Here is a 12,913-nt window from a genome sequence, read left to right on the forward strand (position 1 = left end):
AGTGGCTTATTCAAGGCCAAACAGCCTGTTAGTGGCAAAATTGGATTTCAAACCAGGTTTTCAATTTCTACTCTAAGGCTTTTCTACCAACCCAAGGAATAAATGGGAGTTTTGGCGTGCGCAGAAGTGGGGAGTGTTTTGACAATAATTGTTAACCTGATGGAACACTGTGGTGTTATGACGCCCCCATCTCCCATCTCTAAGTGAGCAGGTCTTTGCTCATCATGGCCCCAGAGGACAAGTCATCATTTGGGCAGCTGCCATGGAGACATACAGCAAGATTACAACAGCACCTACAGTTAAGTAAGACCCTTCAATTTTCTTTACATTGCTTCCCTTTGCCCCAGCTCTGGAAAAGTCAGAAGCAGCAGCTAACCAGAGGGCGAACGAGGAAAGAAAGGAAACTCCTTTTAATTCCTGCTGGGGGGAAGAGGGAATTTAAATTGAATATAAAATCACAGTGTAGTAGATTTAGATGAGAATATGACTTTTCAATAACTGATTATGGGACTGTTTAATAGATTAATGTGACTGCAAAAGCTAAAATTCTTCCTAGGTTATTGGCTTTTAGTAGGAAAGAGTAATTGGACAGAGCAGGATTGAGGTCAGCCTGGAAGAAAAATACTTCCATTTCCTGACTGTATACTACCAAGTCCAGCCCAAACAATAACTAGCTATTTCTACAATGTTGCCTAGGCCTTATATGAAAATAAAAAGAAGACATGGGACTCACGGAATCTAGACTGATTAATCTCATAGTTAATGAAAGGCTTTAGAGGGGAGTGGCTAAGAGTTGACCACTGGAGCCAGTCAATCTGAGTTTGCATCCTGGCTCTGCCACTTGCCAGATATATAACCTTGGGTAATTTACTTAACTTTACTGAGTCTCAGTTTCCTCATCTGTAAAATGGGGCTAATAATAACAGTATCCTCTAGGTTTATTGTTTCACATGAATTAATACATTTAAATACTTTGCATAGTGCCTATCACATAGTTAAGGGCTCAATAAATATGAGCTATTATTGTAGCAGTTCTATCTACCAATTTCTCTTTGCTTTCAAAGGCTTGCATTTCCTCACAAAACAAACAATGGATAGAGGTAAACAGGAAATTAAAATGTGTTCCTTTTTTTGGAACCAAGCTTATAAAATCTTTACCTAGCTGTTCTAAAGCACAGTTGGGTCAAACACTCCCGAGTGTCTAGTGAAAGTACTTTTAGAAACAATCCTCATAACTTAATGGCAAGGGCACAGGGTCTGGAATTAGAGACAGTAGTTCCATTCCTGGCTCTACAACTTAATTTGTTTGAGCATATTTACTTTATCTGTAAATATGGAAATAATGGCATCTTCCCTCAAAGGAATGTTGTGTTAAGTGTGAAGACATATTGAATTTAAAGTGGTTGGCATAGGCATGTCTCAAAGAAGACCCTACATAGATGGTAACTATTATTGCATGTTTCCAAGAGCCCAGGCAGCACAATGCGGTGTCCGGCCTTTCACTCACCATTCCACTCCCTGGTCGAGGTCTTGACTGTCAGTACTGATTCTGCTCCATCAGGATACCTCCTCGTGGTATAAAATCTTTGGTATATTTTAATTCCAGCAGAAGTGTTCCAATAAACCTCATCATAGTTACTCACATCACTGATGCATTTTATAGAAAAGTTTTGTCCCTCAGAAACAGAAATTGGGTCCGGGGTTATTGTTAGATTGGCTGAAAAAAGGCAAACAAAACAGACAAAAGAAAACTGACAACAAGTTCAATGTGTAGTATCTCTGGGGACATTAACATATGAGTGAAACTTCAGAGAGGGACAGAAAAAAAAATGAACCATCCTGACTCTACTCATGTCAAGGTAGAATTGGTACCTTGCTGCTCCCGGGCTTTACTCGTTTCTAGGCTGTTCCTGGTGGTGCTCTGCACTGTACTCATTTCCATCACATGCCTTAGGACCTCGTGCACTTCACTTTTGTGGCTGGAATTATCTCCTGATGATCAGCAGGGTAAAAGGTTGCAAACTTAGGGGTGTCGCCTTATCCCATGCTCCCCTCCAACCTCCTCTGTAACACCTCAAGGGAGAACAAATGGCTGGGTTCCTCTAACAATCTCAATCTCTACTCTTTTAAAATACTTTTTAATAATACCACATTGTGTATTATTTTCTCTCTTTTAATATCTCCCCTCCATAAAAATGTGAGCCCTCAAGGGCAGACCTGTAGCCTCTGTGTCTTTGCATCCCCAGTACTCAGCACTGGGTCTAGTACACAGTCAATGCTTAATAAGTGAAAGAGTGAATTCTGGAACTACATTTTAAGTACAAGAATCATAGACTGTATTGCCCAAATATAAGTTGGTTTAAAAGTAATGGCTAAAAGCACAATTACTTTTGCACTAACCTAATAATTACACCTGCACTGTCAGGTAAACTGGGATGTACAGGTACCTTAATTATAACTATATAACTACAGTAATATAAGTATTTATATGTAATTAGTTTCACTACATATATACTCCTCTAAGAAGCTTCTCACAGGTTCGTGAAAAATTACTAATCAAAAATATTAATAAGACTATTACAAATATAAAATATAAATATAAAAGCTTATATGAGCCTCCCACTATTTTTGTCTAACTGTGCACTTCTCTTTGAGTATATCTTTACATGGTTGATATTTCAAAACACCATTCACTTCAGTCTTCTATAAGTGAACAGCTTCATTTTGTGAGCTCACTGATGCTGGCCTACTTACCCAGTCAGTGTGAAATCTTATTATTAATAATATTATTATTTTTTTCTTTTTAGAGACAGGGTCTCATTCTGTCACCCAGGCTGGCACAATCACGGCTCACTGCAGCCTCAATCTTCTGGGCTTAATTGATCCTCCTGCTTCGGCCTCCCAAGAAGCTGGGACTACAGGCACACACCCCCATGCCTGGCTAATTTTATTTTTATTTTTTATTGGTAGAGACAGGGCTTTGCCATGTTGCTGGGGCTAGTCTCAAACTCCTAGGCTTAAGCCATCTGCTCACCTTGGCCTCCCAAAGTGCTGGGATTACAGGCATAAGCCACCATGCCTGGCCTAAAAATCTTATTCTTAATCATAATCCAATGACATCAGGGCTTTTTACAGTTACCATTTAGAAGCTGGGATTCAAATGTTCAGACAGCCCAAAGCCACTCAAAGAAGGTGTAATATGTCCCTGCATTGCCCTCCCCATCCATAGGCATCTTGAGATGGCTCTCTAAGGCTTAGCTATTTCTGTGAGTACAAAGAAAAAGGCTCATGGAACCATGAATTTGGTCCTCTTGATTGTCTGATGAGATTCCAAACTACCAGACTAGTGATTTTCAGCAAAGGCTTAACATGTCCCTAAGACAGGTCCCAGTTTTGTGGATAGAGGTAAAGTTATGTTAAGTAATTTGGAGAATGATTAGTTTTACCTGAAAGCATTATTTCGCTAGAAGAGCTCATGAGTATTTTGAGCAATTTGCAGTTTTCTGGAGTGAGAACAGTTTTGATTATTTGAACATAACACAACTCTTTGTGTTAAAACTAGGAATGCAAAACTGTTCTACCTGTAGATATATGATTATTATATAGCTATATATTATATATTATAGATATATATTAGATATATAGATAGATTACGCCCACATAAACATAATCTTGATCTTTGTAAAAATGCTAAGTCACAATAGAAGAAAACATGAACAACAGTTAACAAGTGTTGCTTATATCAGTCGTTTCTCTAAACTTGTTCAAAAAAGGGTCTAATGATTAATCTAAATTGTTCATTTTTGTAAGACAGGTGGAAAAACAAGTTTGAATGTCCTCTTTTTACACGTGGGGTGAAATTATAATGCTTTATGATATAGGGAGAAATGACAATTTTAAGAAGCCTAACTAAACAATTAATTGAGAGACTAACAAATCACTCGTTCCAACCATAAGATAACCAGAAAGAATCAGATTATTAAGGCTTTCTGCAGCATTGTCTCTGGAACAGGTGAAATGGGAGAGGAGGAATGAGGAAGGGTGTTGAGGAGTAGTAGGGGAGTGAGCCAGGCTGCTGGAATTCAAGAATGGGAGAATGAAGTAATGAGGGAAAAGGGGAAAATTAGGGCCATTATCCTCATTACACATTCAATGATAATAGGGATAACCTGAGTGGGAAACCCTACTTCCCACTCCACCTCCTGCGTTACTCAGAGAATGCCCCGGGGTTCCTTCCTGGGAACCACTGTGTCCTACCACAACCATCCCCAATTGTTAAAAGACTCCCTCTGAATTTAAATGGCAGAGAGAGAAATCCTTTTCTATCTCCCATTGTGTGATTTGCCCTAACCACACTCCCTGTCTGTCCATTATTTTGCTCATAGATATTTCCATAGCTCATAGATCACTGGCAGCACTTATTTAAGGCAGAACCTATTTATGGCTAAAAATTCTAGGGAGAGTCCTTACCCACAGAGATGAATGTCACTTTTATGTTTGCACTGCCTCTGGCTCCGTAGGCACTGATGAACTCACAAGTGTAGATGACTGTTGTTCCAGACGACCCGCTTGGGCACTGGGTTCCATCAGCCTTGAGGGTGTATCTGCTGCAGCTAGAATCTATGTCTGTCTCAGGGGTTCCTATAATGAGAAGCAAATTGTTGCCATCCCAGCTGGCTAACTCTTTTATTTAGTAGCAAAGAGGTCAAATCATTTTTTTTTTCATAAAAGGAGTTACTATTTAAATAGATTTCTTCTCTGAATGGAGAGGTTGGGTTTATGGTGATTAGGTCTGCAGACTCTGTATCCAGGTTGCCTGGCTTCAGATCCCAAACTCCATCACTTACTAGCAAGATATTGTTGAGACAGTCACTTAACCACCTTGTGCTTCAGTTCTCCAGATGTAAAATGAGGATTAATAATTGCAGTTACTTCCCAGGACCACTGTAATGTTAAATGAGATAATATACATAAACTCTTAGAAAAGTACCTGACTGGGGCCTGCCCCAACAAAGACCATGAGCGATGGTTTTTCGAATGTGAACAATAAAAAAAGAGAAGCAAGCTGTTTGGGTGTGATTTAACTGGAAGAACAGATGTCAGATTATTTAGATTATTATGATTATTAAAAAGGGGAAGAAGCAATACTGGGGCACCTGGTATTCATCTTATCTGAGCATTTTTCACAGCATGTTCCCTGTTTAAATCTCTATGTTTTAGTGAAAACTTCAACTTCACGCATTCTCAGTTACCAGCAGCTTCCCCTTCAAAATAGCTCCTTTTCCATACCTTTCTTTCCTTTCCCAGAAATACCATGCCCTCCATGCCATCTTTCCTCTTGCCTCGGGTTCTACAACACCCTGTGGCTGATTTTTCCTACTCTAGTCCCTTTACTCTCCCTCCTTCCACCTTGCCTGCTGCCATGCACTCCTAAGGGAATCTTCAAACACTATCAATCTTCCGAAAATGAAGGAAAAAGAATAAGCCTTTTGATTAATTCCAACGTAAATGTGTCTTTTTCAGCCGTGGCTGATCAATGATATTTGACATATTTCAATCAACATGTAACTAGCTTTTCTCCCTAGACCCCAGAAAGGTTGTTTGAAACACCAAACTGATTTCCCTCTTTATCTCTCTTGACTAAATTACCTCCTAGCTCACAGACATGAGTGTCTGTGCCCATCTCTAAGGCTCACCCCGCCACTTATCTCTTGAAAATCCACTTCTTCTAATTCTTCCAGGACATCCCTTCATCCTTTGCCCTTCCTCACCCTGTGTCTTTAATCTTTCCTCCCAGATTTCCTCCCCTTCAACCCCCAGATACACTCAAGTCTCCCTTCCTGAAATGGTCTTTCCCCAGTCTGAATGCTCCCTAGCCACCACTGCATTTCTTCCTCTCTTCATACCACCATGCTTCTGTGTTTGCCACCTCCAATTTTTCACTCCCGTTTCTCATCAAGTCTTGGCAATTGGCCTTCTTCACCCTCTCCTCTACCGAAAGTGTTCCTTTAAGGCCAACAGTGACCTCCCCTTTCCCGTATCCAGTGGCCTCCCCTCATGCTACTTTGACTGCAGCATCCCATTCTCCTGACCACCTTCTCTCTGATTTGGCATGCTTGAGTCCTAGATGTCTCCCGCCCCTCTTTTCTCCTCATCCCTCCTTCTGGGTCTCCCTCTCAGGCTCTTTTCCTTTATCCCCTTCTCAAAGATTGCCCCTTTCCTCATCTTTTTCTCTATTCTCTCTGCAGGCAATTTCATCTATACCTATGGCTTCTAGTATAGCCCAAATTTGGATGACTCCCACTCTATTTCTAAGAGCAACACTCTTGTTGGAAACTTTAGAAGCAAAGTCCCAAGTGTTGCTCTGACATCTTCGGTACCTTCAACTCAATTGGTCCATTTAAGAACTCATCTTTTTTCTCCCCAGATAAAACCTGTATATCTTCCAATGTGTCCTTTCTTTGTACTTGGCATTTCCCCAAACAAAAAATCTTAAATTACTTGCATGCACTCACCTTTTACCCCTACTCAGTTGTAAGAAACTTTTAGATTACTCTTCTGAAATATCTCACTATTGTCTTATCCACTCCTACCCATGGTAACTTGCTCAGACCCCATTATCTGTTGTCTGCCCATTACACATGATTGTAGCTGAGTCTCTATTTTCAGTTATTTGCCCCTGCAATCTATTGGCTATAAGACCTTAAAACTTATTTTTCCTAAGTTCAGCTCTCACCATCTGATGTCCCTCTTTTTACCTTTAAAACCTTACCATTGCCTACAGAATACAGTAAAATCCCTCTTAGCCTGGTATATTCAATTATTCACAGTGTGATTCCAATCTGCTTCTCTTCTCTTTATCTTCTTCTATAGCTCTCTCTGAAAAATTAGATCATCTCCTGGGGCTTGAACATGCCCTGTAGCTTTGCACCTCCATGCCTCTGTTCACACCTGAAATATTCTCACTCCCTCTTCCTCCTGCTGATTCTTACTGATCCTTAAAGACCCATCTATCTCACCAAACTAATGTACAAGACAATGATCTATGCAAGAAGGAGTGTATAAACAGATGCACAGAAATAATGATAGTGTGCAGTGGGTAGGTTCCATAAGAAAGAAGTCAATATGTTATGTAGATTAAAGGAGGGATGTTTAGTTGAGAGATTAGGGAAGATTTCAGAGAAGGGGAAGATTTGCTCTAGGCCTTAACAGACATTCAGGATTTTAATAGATAGAAATGGCGGCTGTAGTTCTGGTATGTGGTTGTATGTGGGTTGTGTGTGAGTAAATCCATACTCCTTGGAAAACTTGGCATTCCATCAAGCTGCTTCAGGGGCTGGGGCTGTGTTGGGGGGCGGGGGGTGGAAGGATAATAAACTGTGTGGGCTCCAATCCCTTCACCCTTTTTCTAACCAGAGCAGCTCCACTTTGGTCTGCTTTACACATTAGATGTGCTCTCAATGAGGGGCAATTTTGCCTCCCTGGAGGACATTTGGCAAGGTTTGGAGACATTTTTGGTTGTTGTAACTGGAGATGTTACTGGCATCTTGTAGGTACAGGCTGGGGATGCTGCTACATATCCTACAATGCACAGAACAGTTCCACCCAGCAAAGAATTATCTGACCCAAAATGTCAATAGTGCTGAGTTGAGAAGACTTGCATTAGACAGCCATGCAAGATTCTGCTTGAAAAATGGATTCTACTGTTAACTCAGAAAACCACTCCTATAAGCAAAAACACAAGCAGCAGCATGCAGGTCTTGTTCAGAGAACAATAACTACTTTTGTTAGGCTGAGATTCAGAGAAAGAGTGGAGAAAAGGCTCCAAAGAGGTGGTAAACTCAGAAAACACAAGCAGGACTTCCAAATTGGCATCATTCACATCGTGTTTCCTACAACACCCCTGGGACTGTGCAACCAGGAGCCCTGCATGGGAGGTACTGAATGCAGCTAATAAGTTGGTACTTTGCTTTCTGGAGAAGAGAAGGTATGCGATTACAATTTTGTTGTTCAAAATTAGATGACATCCCAGACCTTCCTCTATAAAATGGTGGTGATGGTACCTGCTTTGCAAGACTTTGTGTGGGGAGTGGAGAAAAACCAAGATGATAAATGTAAACATTGAAAACAGAGTTGAGGCCAGGTGTAGTGGCTCACGCCTGTAATCCCAGCACTTTGGGAGGCCAAGGTGGGCAGAGGTCAGGGGTTCGAGACCAGCCTGACCAACATGGTGAAACCCCATCTCTACTAAAAATAGAAAAATTAGCAGGGTGTGGTGGCAGGCACCTATAATCCCAGCTACACGGGAGGCTGAGGCAGGAGAATCCCTTGAACCCCGGGAGCGGAGGTTGCAGTGAGTCGAGATTGCGCCACTGCACTCCAGCCTGGGTGACAAAAGCAAGACTCTATCTCAAAAAACAAACAAACAAACAAAAAACAAAACGAAACAAAAAAACCAGAGTTGAATACATTGAATCTGCCACAATAACTATTTTGTGATCGCGTTGATACCCTTAAAGAATACTCCTTCACTTTTTTCCCATGCGGGAAGAAATCTTCATTGAATTTTAGTTTCTTAAAGTTAGAAATTCTGCCATTGTTGATTATTTCCTTTCCGTCTCATCCTTTTCCAGAGTGCTTTGAATATGCAACCATTTATGAGAGCAGGTCATTCATTCAGTTCCAAATGCTTTGGGTAAATTCTTTTGCTTGATTGTGTTCTACAGACTTGGAAAAATGGTTGTTAGTAGAACTTGTGGAATTTGGAGAAGAGAGCTGCAGAGAGGAAGCAGCAAGGGCAGGAGAAAGAAGGGCAGGGTGCCAAGGCAGAGGCTAAATCCATCAGAGAAACCACCACGCAGGTCCCCAGGCTGCCAGCCCTGAGGCAGGAAATCCATTGTTCTGCAGTCATTCATCCCGCTCTAAGCATCTGCGCCACAGACTTCCTGATTCCTTTGCCAGAAGGCCAGGTTTTTCACCTTTCGGGGTTGAAAGCTTCTAAGCCAGTACCACAGGAATTGTGCAAGGTCTTTCTTCCATCTGGCAGTTCCTTCAGGATACCTACACCTCCTCTTCCTTAGAAATCAGGGAAGTGACTCCATGTATCATGTGTCAACATTTTCAGCTGTTACCACATGCCTTTCTTCTGAGTACTTTAATGTCTAATACAAATGCTTGCAGGTGAACTGTCGTTTGGAAATTACATGTGCTTAGGAAAATTTGCCTGTAAATTGATAGTTTTTGTTGTTGTTGTTGTTGTTTGAGACAGAGTCTCACTCTGTCACCCAGGCTGTAGTGCAGTGGCATGATCTCCGCTCACTGCAACCTTGGCCTCTTGGGTTCAAGTGATTCTCCTGCCTCAGCCTCCCGAGTAGCTGGGACTACAGGTGCACACCACCACACCTAGCTAATTTTTTGTATTTTTAGTAGAGATGGGGTTTCACCGTGTTGGCCAGGCTCGTCTCCAATGCTCAACCTCAGATGATCCACCTGCCTCGGCCTCTGAAAGTGCTGGGATTACAGGCATGAGCCACCGCCCCTGTTCTGATAATTTTTTAAAAATAATTTAATCAATTTCCATAGCTAAGGCTTTGTAAAAAGAAGGTTCACCACACTAATGTATTTCATGGGTAAAGCCACATTTTACTTTAAAGACTTTTTCTTTACAGATAAGCGCATTATACTGTTGTTTCTTAAGAGAAGAGTTGGATCTTGCTCTATGCAGTTTCTAGGTAAAACACTGTTCAAACTCTGCCTGACTAGCTCATTCCAGTGCTGGCCCACCAGGCATGCATAATATAGTTTGGCCAAGACAGACACTGGTTTTGTGAAACAAGACCTTTGGTGTGTCCTAATTCATTTCTTTCTTTCTTTCTTTCTTTCTTTCTTTCTTTCTTTCTTTCTTTCTTTCTTTCTTTCTTTCTTTCTTCCTTTCTCTCTCTCTCTTTCTTTCCTTCTTTCTTTCTTTCTTCCTTCTCTTTCTCTTTCTTTCTTTTCTTTCTTCTTTCTTTTTTTTCATATTTGACAACCTTGGATAAGTCATATAATCTGAACCTCAATTTCCTTATTTGCAAATTGGAAGTAAAATGCTTCAAATTTGTGGTCAAGCAATTAAAAAGCAGTAACATATTTTTTAAAGGGTTAATCATAAACTGTTATACAAAACAGAGTCAGTATTGCTGTTTTAATTTATTACCATTATTATTATTCATCAATATAAACTGGAGGGTGGGGAACTTTAGGTAAGATTTCAGATTGAAAACAAAAGCTAACAGGATCAGAAATCATATGAAATGACTGAGAGACAAACAGGTCTGCAGAGAGAGAGGGATAAAGCTGGAGGCACAGAGATAGAAAATATTGAGGTATGCATAGATACAAAGGCAGAGAAGTGAGAAGGACCAGACACCAGGAGAAGAGACACAGAAAGGAGAAGCTCCAAGTCAGACCTCAATGACAAATGACCTCATCCTTAGCTCTTTGCTGAAGATGAAAGGAAGGTGAGCACAAGCTTTTCTTGTCTTTTTTTAGATCCAAAATGCCATCGACCTAAGTCATCAGGATCCTTATTTCTTGGGTCTTCTGCTGCTGGGATCTCATCTACAACCAAAGCACGACACTTGTGTGCATATATTTTTGGGGTCTTGTTCTAGAGTGGCTAAGCTGGAGCTGGCATCAAACCTAATGCCTTTTCACAGTCTGAAATCCAGAAAATAACAGCCATCTGACATTTCCCTTTCCATACGCCACATCTCCCATTTCTACTTGGCCAAGAGGCAAAAACCTATTTGCAAAAGGGCTTATCTAACATTCTCACCTGGAATATTTATTTTTCCTTTCTGCTTCCATTCTACTTTGCTCCAATTAACATTACCCTGACTGCAGCAGTTCAAAGATACAGGATTGTTGTCGCACATCACCTTCATTTCTTCATTTGCCAAAATTTGGATGGGCATAACATCTATTTTCTTCTTGCACTCATATTCAAAAATGTCTAATATCAGTTTGCAAACATATTCACCTGCATAAAATACACAAAATCATGTATTATTATAACACATGTGTATTTTCTTAGAGGAATGTACCGTCAGCTCATGGATCATGACAGTACTTCATGAAGTATCATTTTCAAAAGCATCTGAGACTTGGTCTAAAAACGCCTAAAAAACCATTCAGGAATTCAGGAAGTGCAGATATTTCTCACGCCACAAAGTGGAGTACAGAGATGTTCTAAGGAAATAGTAGAAATTTTAGGGACTTTTCTAATAAGAAAAAAAGTATAACAATAGAAGAAGTAGAAAAGAAAAATCGAAAAGCCTTGGAGAATTAGAAAAAGATGGATAATATTGCCGTAGTATTTAACCATGTTGTAAATCAAAATCAACAACTATGTGATAGGACCCATATGTCTATAGCCCACCTCATTATGCAGAGAAAAGAAGATGGCCCCATTGGCATCTGAGTTACAATGCGGCTATTACATTCCAGAATATGTCAGGTTCACCACTAGTCTTAGGGAAGAATTAAGCCTTATGCTTGCTTCTGTAGTTGCTTGGAGGGGGCAAGAGGACAGGAGAAAGCCGAAGAGAGGGATAACAGTGGAGAACCAGAAAATTTGGTGAGGGCAGGGAGAACGATGGATATGTTCACTCTCTTGATTGTAGTAATAATTTCACAGGTGTACATGTGTCAAGGCTTTTTAAATATGTACAGTTTATTATATATCAATTCCTTCCTCAACAAAGCTATTTTAAATTTTTTTTAAAATCAATTGAAAATTAAATTAATAATAAAGTAATATTATATACTAAAACAAAATAATGACAATAATTATATTATATACTATAATAAAACAAATAATGAAAATAATGAATTTTAAAATTAATTAACAATTAATACCACGGTGATATGATTTGGCTCTGTGTCCCCTCCCAAATCTCATGTCGAATTATAATCTGCACATGTTCAGGCAGGGCCCTGGTGGTAGGTGATTTTCTCATGGGGGCAGTTTCCCCCATGCTGTTCTCATGATAGGGAGTGAGTTCTCATGAGATCTGATGGTTTAAAACCAGATGTTTGACAATTCCCCAGACCCTCTCTCCCTCTCCTGCTGCCATGCAAGACATGCCTTGCTTCCCCTTTGCCTTCTGCCATGATTGTAAGTTTCCTGAGGCCTCCCCAACCATGCAGAACTGTGAGTCAATTAAACCTTTTTTCTTCATAAATTACCCAATCTCAGGTAGTTCTTTACAGCAGTGTAAAAATGGACTAATACATATCGGATTAATTTTCAGTTTTGAAAGGTTGAACCAGGAGACTTATTTTGGAAGAGAAAAACACTATCTACATAGCTACGTAAAACACTATTACATATTTGCTTCTTTATAAGCTCTTCATTCCATTCCTCACACAAGTTACTGAATGGAGACCTACCTGCATCACCTGGAGTGATGTTGTGGATGGTGAGCTTGGACACCGAAGTCATGTTGTTGAAAAGTGCGGTGTAAATCGAGAATCTGCTGCTGTTCTGGATTTCCAACTGCTGTTCTTCATAGCGCCAAGACACATTGGAGGACAAAACTTCCTTTTCACACACCAGACTGACTGTGTCCCCTTCAAAGATGATTTCTGGTGTGACAAAGAAATTGCTTTCATCTGGAAACCCAAAGAAAAGTTAATAAGATCCCAAAGCAAATAAATGTCACTGATGCTACTCACCACACACAACCACCACAAGGCTCTTGGAGGTCTTGACAGCATCTGTGGTGCTGAACTGGCTGAGGCAATGTGTCTCCTCACTCCATTCCCATGCAGCTGGTGTCTGAGCCCTGAGGAGGTATGTCCTGCCACATGCCAGGGACAGGGTTTCCCGACTGGGGTCTTTGCCCTATGGCTCCTTAATGGCAGTAATGGA

General features: G+C 40.5%; 1 protein-coding gene across 6 annotated transcripts in view; it reads right to left on the reverse strand.

Moving 5' to 3' along the window:
* The window catches only part of ADGRF5 (adhesion G protein-coupled receptor F5), a 102,197-nt gene that overhangs the window by 14,765 nt on the left and 74,519 nt on the right, over positions 1 to 12,913 (reverse strand). For 4 of the 6 annotated variants that reach the window (XM_008958681.4, XM_034962219.3, XM_008958682.4 and 1 more), the window contains exons 9-13: positions 12,433 to 12,654; positions 10,817 to 11,020; positions 4,471 to 4,641; positions 1,873 to 1,992; positions 1,508 to 1,717 (exon numbers count right to left, since the gene is read on the reverse strand). In XM_008958681.4, the coding sequence (XP_008956929.4) occupies positions 1,508 to 1,717; positions 1,873 to 1,992; positions 4,471 to 4,641; positions 10,817 to 11,020; positions 12,433 to 12,654 (927 nt within the window). The remainder of the gene's footprint in view (positions 1 to 1,507; positions 1,718 to 1,872; positions 1,993 to 4,470; positions 4,642 to 10,816; positions 11,021 to 12,432; positions 12,655 to 12,913) is intronic. The other 2 variants (XM_003833195.5, XM_003833194.6) reach the window with 1 other exon arrangement.

Source organism: Pan paniscus, chromosome 5, assembly GCF_029289425.2.
Source record: "Pan paniscus chromosome 5, NHGRI_mPanPan1-v2.0_pri, whole genome shotgun sequence".
In the NCBI taxonomy this organism is placed as follows: Eukaryota; Metazoa; Chordata; class Mammalia; order Primates; family Hominidae; genus Pan; species Pan paniscus.